Consider the following 22,280-nt stretch of genomic DNA (forward strand, 5'->3'; position numbering starts at 1 on the left):
AGTATGACCTCGATTTCAGGCAGATTAAGTCAGAGAAAGGGCTAGGACTGAGGATGAGATTTGCCTGTTACAGCTGTCCACCGTGACATGACAGTCAGTCACTCCCCGACTCTGTTGAGTGAGTAAAGAAGACAGCATCTCTCTGATGGTGCCTGGGAAAAAAAATATGAGGGGGGTTCAAGATGCAAAAATAGCCAGTTGTGCTTTGATGGGCGACTCACAACAACACACGCGTGTGGAGGCGACGAGAAGAAGCGCGTCTCACTCCCATGAAGGTCACTAATGAAGATGGATTGAGAACCAGACAAGTCCCAACTTTCCCAATGTTTTTCTTTCTGCAGGTCATGTTTGAGAAAACCTGGTAACAGGGCCGACAGCGCAGTCAGCAATGAAAGGTGAGAGAAATAGCCACAAAAATATTATCCCCGGTGTTAACATTTCTCAACCCTACAGCAATTTCCTACAACTTTTCCTGAGATTTAGAAGATAATTCTCCCCAGAGCCCCCAGCGAGAGAAACTCATAAAATATGTATATGGTTCACTGCATGAAAAAGGGTCATGTGTACAGACATCTGTAGAGGCTAAGCCAGCACATGGACACACGTGTGAGAGCCTGGTGTGCGCTCCAAGTGTGGAATACCGTAAACAGTGTGTAAGTGTATATATATATATATATATATATATACTGTATGTGAATGTGTTATATTATTATTATTATTATTATTTAGATGGCGCCAATGTATGTATAATGTATTTGCAATCTAACTATTTATTTTTTACAACTAAATAAGTTAGTACGTATAAGTTAGTACGTATACCTGGAAAAGATAAAATACAGCTTATTATCAACATTATAACTTTTTTGTTTTCTTTTTAGCTTTTTTTCTGTATATGTCCTATCTATCTATCTATCTATCTATCTATCTATCTATCTATCTATCTACTGTATCTATCATTTTTATCTTTCTATCTCATCTATTACTATCTCTGTGTATATACAAGTTCAGTTGTTGAGCAGTGTAGGTACAGTTATCACAGATCATTTACACTATATGTAGTGCAGATTGTTGTATGATGAACATGACGGGTAATCCCTGTTGCAGTTCCGTCCTCGCAGAAGTCCATGTTCCTTTGCTATAACAGCAGTCATACACATCTTTTTCTGCTAGTATTACGCTTCCTACAGAGCAGTGTCAGGTGCTGTACATGTGTTACATGATTGGCACACTCATGCCTTATACACGACCCCTACTATAACTACTATCACCTGTAGTGATGCCAGCAACCAATAATTTACCAATATTTGTATAGTATAGGTTGTTGGGTATTAGTCGACCAATCACTTTGGTTACAACAGCTACATATTTCTGATGTAACTGTCTATGATTCTATGGACTGTTCTTAAAGGGGTTATTCAGCAATACTTTCTCCCACTCTTGTATCCAGTTTTGGGGAAAAGTGAATGGAGATTAATTGCAAACCACACCTGAACTGGAGTTGTATTGTCTCTGGAAGAAAGTGGCCATGTTTTTCTAAGGGCTAATGCATACGTCCGCAAAAACCCATCCATGCACAGATGGGGTCATGCAGAGTGGACCTCAGAGCTCCCAGCATAATTAATTATTAAGATGTTGGGAGCTCCAATAGTTTGAAAGCTCATGCTACTATACTGACACTGGATAACCCCTTTAAGGTATAGGTACCCCTTTTCCTAATAAGGATGGGCTCCAGACTCGGAGGTATATGTCAGGATGGTTTGGGGTTTGATTTGATCTGAATAAATGTAGTCAGAATAAAAATATGTTGCAATTGCTTCAAAAAAGTCTTGATGGCTCTAATGTCTCCTAGGCTGTTGCGTTTTTAAAAGATTTGTCTCAAGTTTCAGATTAACCGAATTGCCAAATTTTGAGGAGACATTTCATTATGCGGAATATTATGAGCTTGGAGAAGTGTATTTGAATCTATGGACAGGAGAATAAAAACATTTCTCTATGTTCTAGAAGCACAGATGGACATATGAAAGGTACCATGTGTCTCCTTGACTTAATTGCAGCAGACAGAATGACTGTAAAGGGACACCCTAGTTAAAACCTATAAACTGTGTTATATCAAGTGCTAGAACAGAGGGAGCTGTGACACAAAAAATTAAAGGGGTATTCCAGCCCTTTTGTGAAAATGGTACGCTGACAGGGCTGCTGGTCAACCACAGCTTTCCATTCATCACTGTTGGTTCCACTGGTGTTTTTTCTTTTTCCTGCTTCCAAGTGGAGCACTCATTTTGAAAGCAGGAAGAAGAGGAAAGACTAGGGGACAGGCAGTTACCAAATAGGAATCTGCAGGAGGGCTGGTAGAGGATCAAGGTCAGATAGGTATGCATTTTTTTTCTATTTTCCCCTAGCATTCAACATACTTTTTTTAAACAAATAAGGGCTGGAATAATAGATATGACCTACATGACACACACTGCCCCTTAAAACTTACCTCAGCCTAACAGAGCATATTAGTCCTAGCCAGTGTTCTTCTAACATTGATAGTTTAATGTTAGGATAAGTACCTCTGGTACCTCCTCTTTTAAGAAATATGAAGAATCCATGATGTTCAGTCCTTGAGAACAGAGGCTTTTAGATCAAACATTAAAGGGGTTTTTCCCTCTAAAAACAGGGCCACACCTATGTGTGGTATTATAACTCAGCTCCATTCACTTCAGAGAAACTATGCTGTAATACCATGTGAAAACTGAGGACAGGTGGGGCACTGTGTTTGAAAGAAACAAGCTCTGTTTGTAAATTCCTGGATAACTCCTTGATAACTCCTGAAGTCTGAGAGAACAAAAAAACAAGATAAATTCTACATATTCACAGTTTCACGAATGTTAAAAGAATTTCAAATTCTTCCGATTTCATGAACATGTCAGTCCTGCACAACATAGTGTAATTATTCTATTCTGTCCTGGGATCCATAAAGAAAAGGTGAAGACTTCGCATCTGCTCACAGGAAAAAAAGACAAAAAACTGTGAAGAATGAAGATATCTTAATCACAGTTACAGACCTTGGGTGTAGATTACAACTTAAGGTATTGCATATCACTTTGTGATCTTGTGACCTAATTTATCATTTTAACAATTCCTCCTGACAAATGTTTTAAAAGTAGATAAAGGACAAGTTCAAGTACTGAGAAAGCAGGGTTGGCTGAGAGAGAGAGAGAGAGAGAGAGGGAGAGAGAGAGAAAGAGAGAGAGAGAGAGAGAGAGAGAGAGAGAGAGAGAGAGAGAGAGAGAGAGAGAGAGAGAGAGAGAGAGAGAGGTGACACTGATCGTGAATGAATGCTCGGAAATTCGCTTTCAATTACATCTCCTGGAGCATGACTTGGAGTGACAGAACTTGGATTGACTTTCTTGAGAACTTTCAGATAGTATGTATATATAATTTCATGGTAGTAAATAATGGTATATATATATATATATATATATATATATATATATATATATATATATATATATATACACACACACACAAACACACAGTGATCCCTCAACTTGCAATGGCCTCAAGATACAATATTTTCAACATACAATGGTCCATTTTGGACCATCTTAACTTGAAACCAGACTCAACATACAATGTGCTATGAACAGTCAGGATCTGCAGGACATGTAAATAACTAGATGATCAACCAATGAAGCTGGCCATTTTACTTGTAAAACCCCAGTATTACGGAAGTGCCTGCCCTGGTTGGCTGTCTAGCAGTGATTCTCTGAGTACAGTGTGATACTACATGTCCTGTGCTGCTCTTTACCTGGGCCAGTTTTCCATAGAATTTTGGTCTAAACATACAATGGTTTCAACATACAATGGTCGTCCGGGAACCAATTAATATTGTATGTTGAAGGACCACTGTAGGTATACAGTATATATATATATATATATATATATATATATATATATATATATATAGGGCGACATGTATCATCCGGCGTACAGATGATTTTCGGCGGAAAGTGCCGATTTGCGTATTTTTTTTATTCGCAAATGGCCGATTTGTGAATAAAATATTCGCATACCGGCACTTCACGCCGAGTACGCCGGGGGGGCGGGGAGGGGGTGTGGAGGGGGCGTTACGGGGGGCGCGAACTCAGAGTCCACGCGATTTATCATTTTTTCAGGTGGCGTAGGTTTTCGGCTGTGCGCACCGACGCGCACGGGATGTATGTAGAGGCGGACTTCATAAATGTCCCCCATAGTGTACAGCTATCAAACTGGAGTCAAAGAGTCTGGCATATATATCTGTCTCTAATACCAAAGGGAATGGGGACAACCAAGGCTCGACTTTCTGTCTCCAATTACTTTATAGTAAGCGACCTTTATCGTACACAGACATAAAAAAAAATTATATAATTTCCAAAACTGAAAAAAAAACAACCTCTAAACAACGTCAACTCTTGTAAAGGTCCTATAGAAAATGTGGAAAAAAAACAAAGCAGTGTCGTTCTGAGTGCATTAAAGGTTGACCGAGATGAATAGAAGAAAGACAGGTTAACAACGCTGCCTGTGATACGCAGGTGATCAAACACAGTTATTAAATATAAGGGTGACCGCATTGAGAAGCATTGTTCAGATGTCAGCGTGTGAGGGAAAAGAACTGTACGGCTCGGCTCTCCATATCAGTCAGGAATCACTTGTCCTTTAGTGTTTGCCAGCCAGGACTTTAGGGAAGCATTTTCCTTTGTCAGACATTTAAGAGAATGTTCTCTGCCTTAGACTGTTCATCAACTCGTGACACATGAAACTGGGGATTAGATTGTGTGCTGATATACAAAATACAGATGTAGCAGAGCTGGAATAGTCAGTGCATTTGACATTAGTAGCTTTATCTAGTAGGTTTGGTGTATTACAATCTGAAACCTTATACTTCTTTCATTAGTTAAAGAGAACTTGATATAACTTTATTACCCCCTTTCCATGCCAGGCTTATTTGATTGGTGTGTGAAACCTATCATTTTAGTTTTGGTATTATTGCTGGAAGCAGCAGAAACGTTCATGTTTCCACTAAATCAAACTTACGGTACGCAAAGATGCAGCTGTATTATGGCCATGTGAAGCATTGGGTCTTATGTACCTTTACCACCGCCTACTTTCACTTTAACATTATGCACTCTGTTTTATTTATCTGCCATTATATGTACAATTAAGAAAAATTTGAGCTCCTGCTCCTGGAGATATATATAAATAAGTTATATGCCTCCCTTTGCAGTGAAGATAAAAAAAAGTCTGCATACTCACTCCCCCCATTCCCCCAACATTACTGCTCCCCAGAATACCTCCTTTAAACATGTTGTCCAGAATTTGAAGAAACTAAGCTATTTCCTTTCCAAAACAGCATTACAATTCAGTTCTATTCTTTTTATTGAAACTTAGCTGTAAAACCCACATCCAAACTGAGAACAAGAGTAGCACTTTTTCTGGAGGGAAGTGGCTATGTTTTCAGTGATATTCAATAGGGGGTAAGTAAACAGTACAACCCTGGAATGAACATTTAAAGGAGATCTATCATCAGGTGATAGCTCCCTAGTGCCCACAGGGTGCTAAGGATACAGGTATGTCTTTTACCTTTATTGTCTGTGCTGTTTCCGTGCTGTCTGTTGTGAAATATTTTGCCCGTCAAGGCCGTTAGGAACACTGGGAGATGGGCTACTGATCCCACACGCCGATCTGCCCCAGGCCGGTCCGCCCCTTCTATTGATTATCAATACAGCAGGGACGGGCCAGATCAGTGATCGAGGGTCGGTAGCCCCACCCCCAGTGCTCCTGACAGCTTTACTGGGCACAAGATTTCGCAACAAACAGTACAGGAACATTGCTGAGCATGAAGGTAAGAGACATACCGTCATCCTAGCCACTCTATGCGGACTAGTTTCGTTTTTTTAGTTTCGAATTGAACCACCCAAGCAATGTATATTCATCAAAATATGAATGCTGTGAATGGATGATTGTGTGATTATTGTTAAAGGGGTTATCTTCTCTTTTGGTAAATGGGTTTCCAGATTATAAGGCGACCACAGTGTTTTTTTTTTTTACTAGGAACATCAATGATTAATTAGTTCTGGAGGAACTATTTTTCACATATCAAATAAGGCACATAATATTCATTGAAATCAATAGGCTGTTCATGTGACGTATGAACTTTCTGGATGTTCCAGAACAAGGGACACCTTTTTTAGTTGCTTTCTACTCTTGATTAAGGTTGTATTTGTAGGACTTCTCACTTATTACCTCGAAATTCTCAAACAGGACACTTGAAAATGGATTTCCAAATTGGATAACAGAACTATCTCAATTTTACATAGTAGTGTCTCTTTTTGGAAGAGACTCTAGTTTAGTTAGTAAAGGATAGTCTTTGCGGAAACTAATTAGTATATTGTTTTCCCATAGACCATTGCCAGAAAATTAGTCCCTTTAAACCACTGCATCTGCTCTCCCAAATCTTTTTGGAAAAAAGTAAAGTAGAAAAATCCAAAACAAATTCTTATTTATGCTTCCTCTCATTCTGTGTTTACCTAGGTGGACTGCTATTAGCCTCCTGTCTCATTCTGGTAATCAACATGGCTTGGGGATGTCCTGAGATCTGTACTTGCCAGCCTTCTTCACGGACTGTTGACTGCAGCTATAGAGGACTATTGGAAGTTCCCAGTCATTTGCCATCACAGACTCAAGTACTGTACTTGCAGGGTAACCAGATTCGAATTATCAACCATACATCTTTTATCAATGTCCCAAGTCTCCGAATTTTAGACTTGTCTAACAACTCCATTTCAAGAGTGCCGCCATATGCTTTCCACTACCAACGTTCCCTGCAGCTCCTAAATCTGACCAATAATTTCATCCAGTATATTGAAGGTCAGGTATTCACACCTCTACTTGCTCTGAAGGAACTAGACTTATCTTTTAACAATATGAGCGCTTTGCCAGAATCCTTAGGAAATAGCACTCGAAACCTTACCTTTCTTGGACTGAAATACAACCATCTACAAGCAGTTGACAGGATGGTGCTGGAGACATTGACAAACCTTAAAGTGTTGCTTGCGAAAGCCAACCCTTGGCAATGCAGCTGCCCGGTTGTGGGTCTAAAGCTTTGGCTGGAGAACTTTCTATATACAGGTCAGTAGAAGACACATAGCAATACTGGTAGCACAATGGAAAATGTATTAGAACAGTCTTCACAGTCTATCATGCAGTCTGTCCAATAATGCAGAAATGTTATTACTGTCATCGCCGGAGGTCAATAAGAGTGAGAAAACGGTTTTAGCTAAAATCTGCTTCCTTCATTTTACACATGATTGTAAATGATCTGTTACTGTATACAGATGTCAGGGTGTAAGGAACAGTAGTCTCAAATTCTGCAAACATCATATTTTCACAGCTCATCAGCTAAATATTTAATTGCATTTTTCAATACTTTTTTTCTGGGATTGAATTACTTCTATTATTTCTCAATGTACGTTTAAACACCAGGCTGTTACAGATATTTGTTTCTCATGGCTCGGTTCCAGAAATTAACCTTTGGGATATGGGAATATCTAAATCAGAATGCAATACTATGCAAGGGAACTATACATATATTAGCATATAATTAGTGTGTAATACAGTATATATTATCATGAGATCTATCTATCTAGACTTTAGGGAGAGAAAAAAAAAAGAAACCATTGTCTTACTAGTTTTCTATCACTTCTTTGTACTTCTGCTATGCACAGTAAAGACAGTATCTATCTATTTATCTACATAGATAGATTAGAGAAAAATAAAGATGAAACAACAGGGTCTACTCTCCCCTATACTTGGCCAAATGATCACTGCATGATGTCAGTGGTGGGCGGGGTTACAGATAAGAGGTGTTATAGCTTGCCTGGTAACCGAAGAGACAGAGATCATGTGACTTCTGTCTCAGAAGGGAGGAGGAGTACAGAGGTAGGAGAGACAGAGTGGACCAGCAAGCGAGGATTTTCAACAGCTTCAGGGTGTAAGTCAGGATGAGCTGCAGACAAACAGACCAATTCATGTACTAGAAACCAATAACAAACAAGCTTAGATTATAGTTGGGAATGGAACAGGGTTAAATCTTTCTTAACAAAAGTTTTCCTTTAATACCCTAATCCCTTGTTTGCTAACAATATAGTTGTTCAGGATCCTGCCATGGTTATCATTGTGAATTAGCAAGTGGATAGTATCATCCAGGACTAGATCTTTAATGACCCCATAACAAATATCCGGTCTGGTCTGTACATCCCTACTCAACTCATACTCAACTCAAGTAATGTTTTAGTGGGCCATGGACTTGTGTGCTTTCTATTCATGTGTCAGAATTTATACAATTTGATCTCTCGATTGTTCACTTTGTCTGTTTTTGACATTACAAGTGCACAGCTTATGTCTAGTCCAGCAGCTGTCTCTGGAAAGCGTATAACATGCGCTTAATCTGTTCAGGATGACAATCAGTAACTTGACAGAAAAAAAAAAATATATATATAAAGGCTTAGGAATGGCGGGATGAACACTCTTGGGAATCACTGGGACTTTCAAAGTTGTATAACTCCACTAATCAGAAGACATCCAGACTTTCTGTCAGGCACTCCCATGCTTCATATTAACATTCATAAGAATTAATAATGTATTTTAGATTTTGATCCCTCCAGCGAGTAGCTTTTCTCTTCATTTGTCTATTTGAAAGAATCAGCTTGAGTCCACATGTACTAAAGTCTGGTTAAACTATTGCACAATGGAAGCTGCCTCCTAACAGATGACTAGTCATCTATCTGCATCAGTGCTACTTAGAATAAATGGATGTCTCTCTGAAACTCTCCTGAGCCATGTTTGTACTTGGAGTATGTAACTATGTACTGTAAAGTAGCCTAAAGGGTCGGTGCACCTAAAACTGTAATACCTTTTTTTTAACCAGCTATAATAAAATCTCTAATAAAATCATCAAGAGTAGATGGGTGGTGTAGGAAACCAATTACAATACATACATACATACATACATACATACATAGGAAATAGTATGACTCACAGCACTTACAGTCAGTATAGTAGAATTTATTAAGGGGGTTGGCCATGTTATACTAAAATAGTTAGCAAAAACCAGATTCCCCTCCTCCATGCTGTGGTGTCCTGCTTTGTGGTGAGCCTGTCCATAAGATGGCAGACATGAAGGAGCATGTGACCATGCCCCACCCCCCAGTGTCTACCACTGAGACTGTATATGCCTATGGAGCACACTGGGGGGCGAGCGGCCATCAGGCATGTCAAAAGTTATTGTTTGCAGCTGTGATTAGGAAATATAACCAGGGAGAGAAAGCATGACTCCTGCAAATCCCTAGCTGCTCAATAATTCCAACAATGTAGCCTCGTAGACTTAGATTGTCGGAATTAGCCGTTACGGAGATACAGTCGGGGAGTGGAGGGCACTGGTGATGACAGTGATCAATAACATTTAACATGCCTGATGCCACGACAAAAGTTATTTTTAATGACAGCAACTTTATAACTTTCAAGATGTTAGTAAACTCTCTGCAGGATAATATCAGAGCATGAGCCCACTGGTTGATCCCCTAGTTTTCTGGTGGGCCAGTCAGGCTGGACTTCTATGTGAAATCCCTTCCTGTAAGCCAGAGTGAAAAGCTTCAGTGGATCCTATCCACATATTATATGGACAGCCATTCAAAACAGATGTAATGTGTAATGAATATGGACCTGCGGTGACACCAAATCATTTTTTTTTTAACTCAGAGCCGGGAGAGGACATGCTGCAGTTGTGGTCCTCTCCCTGCTCTATCTCCCAATTGGTATGGGTCTGAGCAGTTAGACCCGGACCGATTAAAACTTTTGACATGTCTCTGTGACATCAAACCAAAAGAAACCAACAAAAAATGCAGGACCAAATATTATGAAATATACTAACTAGACCAGCATTATGCACAGTAACATACAAAGCATATACAAATTAGATACCCTAAGTACAGTGCGGTGACCACTGGGTGAGTGGTATGGTGGTAACCGCACTAAGGACAAGATTAACCCCTTAAGGACGGGGCCAATTTTCGTTTTTTCCTTCTCGGGTTTAAAAGGCCATAGCACTTGCATTTTTCCACCTAAAAACCCACATGAGCCCTTATTTTTTGCATCACTAATTGTACTTTGCAATGACAGACTGAATTTTTGCATAAAGTCCACTGCGAAATCAGGAAAAAATTCAATATGTGGTGAAATTGAACAAAAAAATGCATTTCTTTTATTTGGGGGGTATTTGTTTTTACGCCTTTTGCCCTGGGGTAAAACTGACTTGTTATGCATGTTCCTCAAGTCGTTATGAATACAACGATATATAACATGTATAACTTTTCTTTTATCTGATGGCCTGTAAAAAATTCAAACCATTGTTAAGAAATATATGTTCCTTAAAATTGCTCCATTCCCATACTTATAACTCTTTTATCCTTTGGTCTATGGGGCTGTGTGAAATGTCAGGTTTTGCACCATGATATGTTCTTTCTATTGGTACCTTGATTGCGCATATACAACTTTTTGATCACTTTTTATTATATTTTTTCTGGATTTGATGCGACCAAAAATGCGCAATTTTGCATTTTAGGATTTTTTTTTACGCCATTTACCGTGCAAGATCAGTAATGTGATTCATTAATAGTTCGGGCGATTACGCACGCGGAGATACCAAACATGTTTATTTATTTTTATGTAACACATGGGAAAAAGGGGGTGATTCAAACTTTTATTAGGGGAGGGGCTTTTTATTAACAACATTTTATTTTATTTTTTACATTTTGGCGGAGACCCCGGCAGGTAACAGACACGGGGATCGCTCCTCCGGGACAACGTCCTGGAGGAGCGATCTCCGCCACTAGACACCAGGGAACGACTGCATATGGTTATTACCTGATTAGCGGGCACGGCGATCGGACCGTGCCCACTAATAGCCGCGGCCCCGGGCTACACGCGGCCCCCAGGACCGCGGCGGTTCAGAACTGGGTCACCGCGCGGCCCTGCTCTGAACACCTCTCGGGGACATATGACGTACGGGTATGTCATATGTCCCTAAGAGGTTAATGGGCAATGTATACTTATGGTATCTAATTTGTATAGGTTTTGTTTGTTACTGCGCATAATACTGGTCTAGTTATATGCCCAATGCCCAGTGCTTTGTCTGTGTAAATTAACATTCATATACTACATATACATTTGTATTGTTGTATATTTACTGTGTAATGTAATTTACCACCACCATTTTTCCGGGGATCTGGTTATGTGTCAGCTCCTATATTGTGTTTTTTAACGTGTTTTGTAAATAATTTTTTCTACATATATCCTAATAAAAGAAAAGTAATATATATTTCATAATATTTGGTCCTGCATTTTTTGTTGGTGGGTTTATTCCCCCTTTCTTTTGGTTTGATTTATAGGGTTTGCAGTAGGACCTTTATATATTGGGTTATATATAAGGGCATATGTCTCTGTGACATGTCAAAAGTTTTTTATAACGACAGGTACAGTACACTTTAGGGGTAACACAAGCCGGGTATGGTACCGGCACGTGAGCAGTGGTTCAGGTAGGTAGGTGTAAACCACAGTCTAAATCATACAGAATCAAAATGGTACCTAAGGATGAGGCAGAAACATAGTCTAAAACAGGCAGGTGCTCTCAGTCAGCAACAGCAGGGTCAGTTTGGTACAGAAGGGGGTCAAGCAAAATTGGAAATTGGGAAGTGGGCAGAATTTATAGGATATAAGGAAAGGAGAGTAGACCTTTACTAGAGACACTAGGCTATAACAAGACAAGGTACAGGATGTTGGTTCGATAGCCCTTAAGAAGACTCTGTCACCTCCAACACCCCCATGGGCATGGAGTGGGGGATAACCCCCTTTAAGCATTTTAGAAACCAAACATTTTAATACTATTGCAGATATAGAAAATAATAAATTTTCTGGAAAAACCAACTGTATATGTAGAAATAGATTTCGACAATCTTTTTCCTTTCGAGCATAGCACAGTTTCTCCTTGTTGCTTTTCACAATTGACATTTTTGTGGTGCAGCTAAACTGGTCAATAAAATATAGTTGTTTTACTATTTTTTTTTAAAATCTCGTATCACAAATTGCAGCATGAAGCCTGCCTAACCAAGCCAGTTATTCAGAGACATTTGGCAGTAGCTGCCTCTATTTTCTCTGGAGGTTCTGTCCATAAATAAAAGCTGTAAAAAAGAAAAAACAACAGTGATCCAAATATATTTCAGCATCCAAAAACCCATAGAAAAATGCACAGCATGGAGTCCAAATAGGAAGTCTGCCTAAAATATTTATTTTTCTGCCAGGTAAAAGATTTTGGGCTACATCTCTGTGTCAAGTAAAGCATTATCTGATCTTTTTCATATGCGGAGACATGCAGGGATTTAAATCTTTACCGATCGCCAATGCATAAAAGAACTATAATTATTTAGACTTGGAATTATGAGAAAAGCAAATACTATTGTTACCATCATTATCATTACACCCCAGATTTACCAAATGTAATATCAACATAAAAATTATTAGTATTGTGTACTTATTTTAGACATTGCAATTTGATTAGTCAGCTTAGTCGTTCAATAATCTTTAATAATCTAAACTATTTCTTAAAAAATTGCATTTCCACTGCCATGGCAGGCCATTTATTTTGAAAGTCATTTTGTAATACTTGATTTCCCCTATGGCGGCATTGTAGGGGAATAGGCCAATAGGCAAAGTTATTTACAGAGATTACAGCTGATTGGTTTGGATGCAACCAGTGGAATATTCTGTATTCTACTTAATGTTGGGAACCCTTCAAAACTATTTTAAAAAAGGGACATAGTAATTTTTTTTTACTCAGAGCAAAGATAATGTACAGTTATGGCTGTTTTATGCTTTGCTATTAAAAAGCTTATCCAGTGCTGCAAAAACATGAGCACTTTCTTCCAGAGACAGCCCCATTCTTGTCTCGAGTTCAGGTGTGGTTTGCAATTAAGCTCCATTCACTTCCATGGATTGGAGTTACAAAACCTCCACCCAAACTGGAGACAAGAGTGGTGTTGTCTCTTGAGAAAAGTGGCCATGTTTTTGTAGCACAGTATTACCCCTTTAAAGTTACTACATTGATTTGGTACTACTAAATAATATGATGTGTTAATAGGGAGGCTTCATAAGATGACGCGTCATATGTCTCAAAGTGCACTGTTCTGATTCCCTTAAATATCCAAAATGTAGAATTTAAAAAAAATGTACCCATTTAAAGGGGAGATACTCATTATTCTAAATAGGAATATTATATTATACACTCATAATAATTAAATTCTATAAATGGGTATTAAGATAGCAGTGGGAGGGTTAAGAGGGGGAGCAGTTTTGGATCTAAAGATAAAAAAAAAAAAAAACATTTTGAAAGCCAAATGATAATGAGAATGATAATAGACAAGCAAAAATACAGAATAGCAAAAAGTTTGGAAGAGTAAGACCACATTACTTTTCACTTTTGCATATGAAATATATTTCTGTTTAAAGGAATATTCCAGTGACCATAAAAGCTTGATATTATGCCAAAACTGTAAAGAAAGAAAAAATAAACTTCTCTACCCTTGGTCCCCTGCAGCCCCTATATCGCATCCTCTCTTCTGCCTGCGTTCAAAACAGGATCTGCTCACTCAGCCAACAATTGCCACAATGATGTCCCATCTATGATGATTGGTTTTATAATAACTGATATGTTAGAAAGCTTTTCCTGAATGACATGGTTACATTCTGCAAGACTACAAAGAAATGTTCCCTATATTTTATTCCTAACCCTAAACCCTCTCTGTCTCCCTATCCAAACCTTTCATGAATTTGTTTCTATTATTTTTTATCTTTAGGAGGCATTATTGATGAGCTGACCTGCATCGGCCCAGAGGACCGCAAAGGAAAGAATCTTCTCAAAATCCCATTTGAGATGTATAAAAGTTGTCCTCCATTAACCACTTCATTCCCAATGGTAAATATCCACCAACACATGCTGGAGCACAGGAATAATGGAAGACACGGACATCACGGGGATCACATGGAGAGTGGTCTTCCTGAATGTGAACCAAAACCAAAGCCAAGGCCAGCCAACTTAAGGCATGCCATAGCCACAGTTGTTATCACTGGAGTCGTCTGTGGAATTGTATGTCTAATGATGTTGGCAGCTGCAGTATATGGATGCGCCTATGCAGCAATTATGGCGAAATATCATAAAGAGCTTAAGGAGGTGGAACGGATGGCATCTGCTACAGAACATGGAAGCCCCGAAGAGAAAGAACCTCTTGATGGGTCATTAGCTTGAGCTGCAAATTATTTACTCTTTACCTCCTAAAAAAAAAACAACCTTTTTTTTTTTTTTTTTTTAGAACTGTTTACTTTATACCATATTATTTATCTTCTGACTGTGCTGTTATAGTGTGATCCCCCAACCAGAACCATATGAATGGAATGTATTTATGACCTGGATATGATGGACGGCACAATATTATATTATATATTATATGGCCAACAAAATGGCTTTCTCTTTCAATTCTAAAAAACATTGAAAAAGAAGAATAAATAATTTCAGAAAATGTTTCCTTTTAACCACTGTTGTTTATAAGTTAAAGATTCATTGCAGATGAATTACTTATATGTTTATTGCAGTTGGAGTTGTGTTTCTGATACAGACTTCTACATCCCCTGAATAGACATAGAATAAAATGGTAAAATAATGCTGCCTGCAGTGATCATTGAGGGGAATGCCCATCATGCTTTTTACTCAATAATAACATAGTCTTCCTGAATATTGTAACTCAATAATAACATAGTCTACTTTTTAAAACCAAGATACTGCCACCATGTAGCTGGATGATTGCATGACATGCTAAGACATTATACAACCTTTGCTGCAAAGACCATGTTGATCCTCTTCCTGTCTGCTTTTTTAAAGAAATTAAGTGGAGTTACATAGACAGCCATATTGTGACTACAACTGTTATAGCTTTGTGAGTACATAAGGAAGACTTATGATTCGCTTGTACTATTGATCTCTGCAAAGTTGTTTAAAATGACTTTTAAGTAAATGCTTTTCTATTACAGTAATTGTCCTAGGATGGGCTATCTACTATAAAATTACCTCCTTTGCTCCCGCTAGTGGTTGCTTTGGTAAGGTAGAATGTTAATGTTTAACTTTAGTTTATACAAAAAAGTTCAAGACCTGTTTTAAGAATCTCCAATCAGCCCCTCAGGCAACGTTCACATGCTCTTAAAATAATTACTCTTTTTTATTGGATGGCCGTCATTTAATGAGAAAATATCAGCTGGTATTTTTGGTATTCTCACCTGTCTGCACTCTTCCATTTTCCTCCTCCGGGTCTCCAGTATCTCCCGCCACCTTTGGCCCACTCAGCCAATCACTGACTGAGCTGGGACAGCGCCGTGGCCAGTGATTGGCTGAGTAGGCTGACAATCTTGTCTCGAGAGTCACAGCCCATTTAAACAATTACTGGCCAAGGCGCTGTCCAGTTTCAGGAGTGGAATTTTGGCAGCTGCAGGAAACACCAGAGACTGGAGAAGGAGGACACCAGAGGAGAGTCAACAGGTAAGTATAGATGAGCAAACTTTGTGAGTAGCACTAAAACAGCTAAACGCCTGCAATCTGGGACCTCACTAACAATGTCTGTACAACCCTGCCACATGATTTGCGAGCCATGTAATAGGCTTGGTAAGTGCTTAGAGCATGGTATCAGGCCATGTAATATGGCACTAACTCGCAATCTGTAAATACTTTGTATCAATTATCATCTACTGCTAATAGGTTACAGTTTGCTTAATAGACATGAGCTGTGTCAACAGTTTTGCTCGTTGTCCTTGGAAATAGTCAGTGCCATCAACAGACTCATCTTAACACGTCTTAGTTAATGACTGTAATATCAGATTACTGTGCAGCACACAGTGTACCGACTACACCTATTTTAAAAGAAAATCACTCTGCACTGGGATTCCAGCAAGAATTTTGGAGAATTTGAATTAAAGCAATAATTTTTACATGCTATAAGTAATGCAACATATTTACAAATATTCTCAATATTTTCTGTTAATAACAAACTTCTGAATTCTGAAAAGTTTACCATTTCAGGTTGAGATTGAAATCCCTTTGCTTGACTGCTATGCATTCAGATGTTCAGTAGTTTTTTAGGACCATATATGACTACAATCATCCATAATACAGCCATATTGCATCTGTAACCCATATTTTTTGTGGATCAGAAAAAGAAGGGAAGTTGATAGTAAAATAAGTGGGAATGGTTTAAAATGATTACTCATCCATGTCTTTTATGGAATTGTGGAAGTTTCATCCACAAAAATTATAAATCCGCAATTAGGGACACTCCCATAGACTTCTACGGGACAATTTCAGCAAAAATTACAGACAATTTGTCTCAATTACAATCCGTACTAGAACTTGTCAGTAATTTTTGCTGATCCATATATAGACAGTGTGAACAGCCCAAATGAAATCATTGGGCCCTAAATTTTGAAGCATGTGAATGTAGCCTTATGAAGGGTTTAAAAGTGAAAATTAATTGGGGCATTGGGGCAATGAGCATCATTACTGTGGTAGCTAAACCTCATTTTACAATGAGAAAAAAAAAATGAAAAAAATGATATATATATATATATATATATATATATATATATGATAACTATGGATATTAGGCTGGAATATTACATAAAATACACACTGTAGGTTCCATCTAGAGACAGAACACAAATTTTAGTAAAATGAAGACTCCATAGACTCTGGATGGACAGAGCCAGCTAAGTGCCCCACCTGCCATCTACAACTGACAGTGATTAATGACCTCTGGATACCTCTCTCATATGGAGGATCTCAGCTGTACAGGACACAAAAGAAGTGGAGCTGCACCCATTCAGTGGCTCATTCCCAACACTTCACACAGATGCCACCATCATACAACACAAAGCAAGGAGTTTAAACAAACCAACAAAAGGTCAAAAGATGATGCTGGTGACTTATCGGTTTCCTAAATGTATCCTCCATAGAGCAAGTGCTTGAAGCCTGTGATTTACCATGTATCTGTACTCCCATCACATTTTGGATATCCAAATATAAATACGCAAGCAATCTGTCATAGAAACTATAGATGAGCTAAAAAAAAGTAGGGGATATATATATATATATATATATATATATATATATATATATATATATATATATATAATCACATAAAAGTGATGATGCCAGAGAAGCCCAATTTATACATGTATCTCTTATTACACATTATTTCTTATAACACGCAACTCAGCTGCTGCAACAACTTTTCAGAAACGCTTATTACTGAGCGTCAGATGGAAAAATCTGATATAGTAAAAGTCTTTCTTTGCCATTAACAATCTGATTAAGCCTGGTAATGCTGATCACACTGCGAACAACAAACGGAATAAAGGTTTTAATTATGTAAACAGATGCCGAGAGTTCGGGTTTGGACAAACCTGAATGTGTTTAAAACTCGTTCATCTATAATGATGATATTCTGCACCAGAACTCACTGCAGCTGCTGAGGGTTACCACAGGAGAATAAGAAAAGCTTATATACCATCGGTAAAAAAAGGTAAATAATGCCTGTCTCTATTATTATGGACAGACACAACAATGGGCAGCTTTCCATCAATGTCCATTGTATGCAGTATAAGCAAAGACTTGGTTTAATTCAAACACCGCATCATACAACAAAGGTCACCACTCCTTGATCCAGAGCCACAATACAGTCAATGCCCACACTGCATGGACAGCTGCCATGATGTGACTTGACATGATGTGATGTTAGCATAGACCAGGGGTGTCAAACTCAAATACACAGTGGGCCAAAATAAAAAAAAAATGGAGAAAGTCGCGGGCCAACCATGATATTTAATGAAGAGTGCATGCGGCGTCAGAACAGCGTGCAGCGTTCCTGGCACTGCCTATCCCAAAGTAATTGTCCCCACATAGTAGTTACTCATTATATCCCTCAAGCAGTAGGTAATCCCATAATTGTGCCCCATGTAGTAGCCCCCCCCAGTGCCCCACATACTAGCCAGGCATACTATTAGAGCCCCACATAGTAGCCAGCCCTTCTAATAGTGTCTTATATTGTAGCCAGTCCTCCAAATAGTCTCTTATATAGAAGCCAGTCCCTAAAATAGTCACTTATATAGTAGCAAGCCCTCCCCCATAGTTTCATATAATAGCCAGCTCTTTTCAATAGTCTTATAAAGTAGCCAGCTTTCCCCAATAGTCTCTTATGTAGAAACCAGCTCTCCCCAATAGTCCCTTATGTAGAAGCTAGCCCTACAAATAGTCTCTTATATAGTAGCCAGTCCGAGCGGCCTTCCGGACCACCCATATTAAAATCTGCTGCAATGTCAGGTGGGCCAGATTTAATACAGCAATGGAAAAGCTCAGCGGGCCAAAAATAACGGCACCACGGGCCAGATTTGGCCCGCGGGCCAGAGTTTGACATGACTGGTATAGACCAACATAGTTAGTATAAACTCCAGCTAAAGCATGTCTTCTTATATACCTGCCATTATATAAGTGCCATAAGACAATGGATTAATCGGGCCTGTATATGATAAGGAGTGGGTATGTGTAGTGTCTATTTATTAGGATGAATAGGGGTGTATGGACCATTGTCAAAATTATGCTAAGATGTATTGATTGGTAACTCATAATTAATTATATTAATTCAGTGAAAATAGTACTTAGACTGACATAGCCTGGTATGTTAAGTGCAACTTGACAGCTATTTTAGACATAGCACCCTATGGCTATGTTCACTCTAAGTAAAAAAGTCTGTTATTGCAATAACCGGCGGCCAAACTACAATAATTTTTGTCTCAAAATGATGGACATCATTTTTAAAAATTATAAACGGGCAAGAAAAAAATGTAAAAAAAAAAAAGTTTGATGCGCTGCTATTGCAGCTTTGACCTTCTCCATCTGTGACCAACCTAAAAACTGAGCAGACTGAACAACAAAAGCTGGAGTCTCTTGCTGCTCCTGCCAACATGATCACTGTGTCTGGCATCCTCTGCACAGTTAGCAGTGATTGCTATCACTCGTCACTGTGCTACAAGCAGAGCGAGCGGTGATAGTAGACACCACTGCCTCTGCAGAAGCTGCTGGAGACAACGATTGTAGGACTATACAGTATACAGGGGAATGGGACCCTGCTTTGTGTATCGCTGTTCAGCAGTGCTTAGGAAGCCCTGCATCTTGGCACAAAGGTGGTGGAAAAAAAACTATAAAAAAAAAGAAATTATATTACAAAGGGATATAACTTTATAAATTTTTTTTTTTCGAAGTACCCCTTAAATTAAACTACCGTATCGTTTGTTACATTTGTAATTTAGAGATATTGTAGTCTTTATCTTCATATATTTTGAAGAATTTCAGGATGTGTTAACTTACTAGGGCATGTGGACATTTTAAAATGGTCTAATTATTGGGCATTGTAGACCCTGTTCTCTGAGCCAATGCATAAAGTTGCTGTAATAATCCCAATACAACCATTCACTGCATGACTGTACCTTACTTTTAGTGGACACCATGCTCTATTATATCTCACTGATCAGATACACAGGGCAAAGTTACCAGCTGATCGCCACATAAAGAGATTATTCAAATATAATTTTTTTCCCCATTGATTAAGTATACACACAATATAGAACCCCAGTTGATTTAATAAAAATAAAACTAAAATTTGAGACAGATACATTAAGCAAATTACCCTTATGTTGGCTTATTTTACTGTATTTTGCTATTGTGACTTATTTGTGCACTAGTAGAAAACGTAAATGGAAGAATGGCATTTACAGTTTTGTCTATAACTTACTGTTATGTCTGTTGTCAGATATTTACAGTTATGTAACTTTATAGAAGTCGGAATAAAGGAATAATGTGCCACTGTCACTTTATGGTGATTATTGTGTCTAAATCCAGTCTTCGGATTCCTTCCAGTCCATGACTCGCTCCAGGCTCTACGGTCACTAATTACTGTTGAGGCTTGTTAAAAACAAACACAGGAATAGGCCCAAATTCAGATGGCAAAGGATGACAAAAATACTGAGCCCTTCCAAGGCCTTTATTTGTAATGCTTTCCACATTTGTCCTGTTTTGATATTCTGGCGACACTTTGTTTTGTAACCTAGTAATGAGAAAATCCTGTTGACTTTTCTTAGATTTTAACCATTCACGATTGTTGATTGTATTTTAATCACCATCTTGTTGTGTTTAGAAAAGGTTTCGATAAATCTTTGATTTCTTTGATGTTTTTGAAACTGTTTTATACAGGATTTTGTCTTTTCTTTTGCTTAATGGCCAAAATAATATTTACAAGAGCTTCTGACTGCTGGGACACCATTAACCACACATACAGTACGGCTGCAAAGACGCTTGTCAATGAAGAGCAGATCAGAATGGACAAAACATAGAGCAGAATTTGAAAATAGTTTCTAAAGCTCCTTTCACACATCCGTTTATTTTGTCCACAAATAAAGACAGGCTAAGTAGCCATTCCTATGGTCCCATAACATAATCGTAGGTGTTACAGGTCAGTGATCTGTCCCACAAAAAAAAAAAAAAAAAGGTGCAAGCCATTGTTCGACCCATGGTTGTGGCACGGATCACCTGTTCTCAATGAATGGGCCCGTACTAATGTGGACAGCTAAGGTTTGTTATCTTTTTTCCAAGAAATTAGAGTTATAGTGTGATTTTTAGCTATAGACAACAAATTTTTTTGTTACACAATAATATAATGACCACCTCTGCATTGATAATTCACTATACGGTCATTCACTCTTGTAATGTAAAATTTTTGGAAATAATAATTCCACTATGGGGAAGATTTATCAAGCCGTCTTATAATAAGAACGCTCTTTGGTACCCAAAGCAACCAATCAGAGCTTAGTTTTAATTTTACCAGGGCTCAGAATTATTAAAAAGCTGAGGTTTGATTGGTTGTTTTGGGCAACAAAGGACAATTTTACTATAAAGGTCCCCAGTATAGATGTATGGATCTCTCCCAACCGACCACCAACAGATGATATAAGTGGAGATAGGGGTTGGGCGTGATTGCAAATTACTGCTTGATACCTTTGTTTTGGGAGAGATATGCCACAGCGAGAGCCCTCTGACTACAGCTTAACCCTCCTCAATGCATTTGTTTCAATTCTCCTTTTTTTTTTTAACACTGCTCATTGTATAAAATATATATGGTTACATTATAGTGATAGTAAAGGTTATTTTATTTTACAGTTTCCATTAAATATATTTTATTCAAATATAAATATTTAACAGAATTTTTGTCACATAAAAAAATAATAATTAAATTAATTAAAAAATGAAGTATACATTGTAGAAATCTTGATCAGAGAACAAGCTTTTTGTTATAAGATATGAGACTGCGATCCTGTAGCAATGGAAAATGAGGTTAAACTTGGAGCAAGTCATTATGCAACACGGTAGTCAGACAATCTGCAATTCAGCTGAACTTTTTATGTACAAATAAATTATAGAACATATTGTTCAGTGGTTTATGAACCATGTAATTTGAGGGGTCTCCTAACTAGCAATTTGGTAATATGAAATATTGAGATGTCTTTGTAATTGCATTGGTGAAACACTCCTAGATTTAAGGCATTAAACCGCTGTATTGCAATTACCGTTATTATTAAATGAATCACTTGTACGTGGCCAAAAGTAATTTTTGGTTTACCAGACCAATACAGATGAGAATTGTTTTCCAGTGAAGTTTTACCAGTGGCTGAAAAGATTCTTGTGTGTGGCATTCTTAAATCCATCAGAGACTTGTGTAGGTTATCAAATATTAATGTATTCCAGTGTGTGACGCTCATTTCATCCGATTGCATATTGAAGCAAAAATAACCATTAAAAACGCAGAAATAGGGACTTACCTGCCACCACTGGCGATTTTCTGTCATCTAGAAGTTGAATGGCTGTACTAGCTGTAACAACTGTGCTTCTGTTCACGGCACCTAGAATTGTAGACAGAAATATTAAAATGTACAAAAAGACAACTATAGGAACAGTAATGGGGTCTAGTTTTGCCCCTGCAATTTGAAATGTATTAATGTACAAAGTGCTATTTTAGTTATGACTGTAGAAACATACATTTGCTTTAATTTATTTTCAA

At 38.1% G+C, this 22,280-nt stretch overlaps 2 protein-coding genes across 2 annotated transcripts in view; one reads left to right on the forward strand and one right to left on the reverse strand.

Annotated features, from left to right (window-relative positions):
* The window catches only part of CACNA2D3 (calcium voltage-gated channel auxiliary subunit alpha2delta 3), a 636,447-nt gene that overhangs the window by 150,642 nt on the left and 463,525 nt on the right, over positions 1-22,280 (reverse strand). The window contains exon 26 of the mRNA XM_069967934.1: positions 22,042-22,122. Within this exon, the coding sequence (XP_069824035.1) occupies positions 22,042-22,122 (81 nt within the window). The remainder of the gene's footprint in view (positions 1-22,041; positions 22,123-22,280) is intronic.
* On the forward strand, positions 97-15,159 carry LRTM1 (leucine rich repeats and transmembrane domains 1). Its single transcript, XM_069967017.1, has 3 exons — positions 97-395; positions 6,559-7,155; positions 13,932-15,159. Exons 1-3 carry the CDS (start codon positions 389-391, stop codon positions 14,378-14,380), a joined length of 1,053 nt encoding a protein of 350 aa, XP_069823118.1. The 5' UTR covers positions 97-388; the 3' UTR covers positions 14,381-15,159.

This window comes from Dendropsophus ebraccatus, chromosome 4 (assembly GCF_027789765.1).
Source record: "Dendropsophus ebraccatus isolate aDenEbr1 chromosome 4, aDenEbr1.pat, whole genome shotgun sequence".
NCBI classification, from domain to species: domain Eukaryota; kingdom Metazoa; phylum Chordata; class Amphibia; order Anura; family Hylidae; genus Dendropsophus; species Dendropsophus ebraccatus.

Coding starts and splice junctions, on each gene's coding strand:
- LRTM1 (XM_069967017.1), top strand. Junction 7,156..13,931: donor GGAGAACTTTCTATATACAG/GTCAGTAGAAGA, acceptor TTTTATCTTTAG/GAGGCATTATTGATGAGCTG.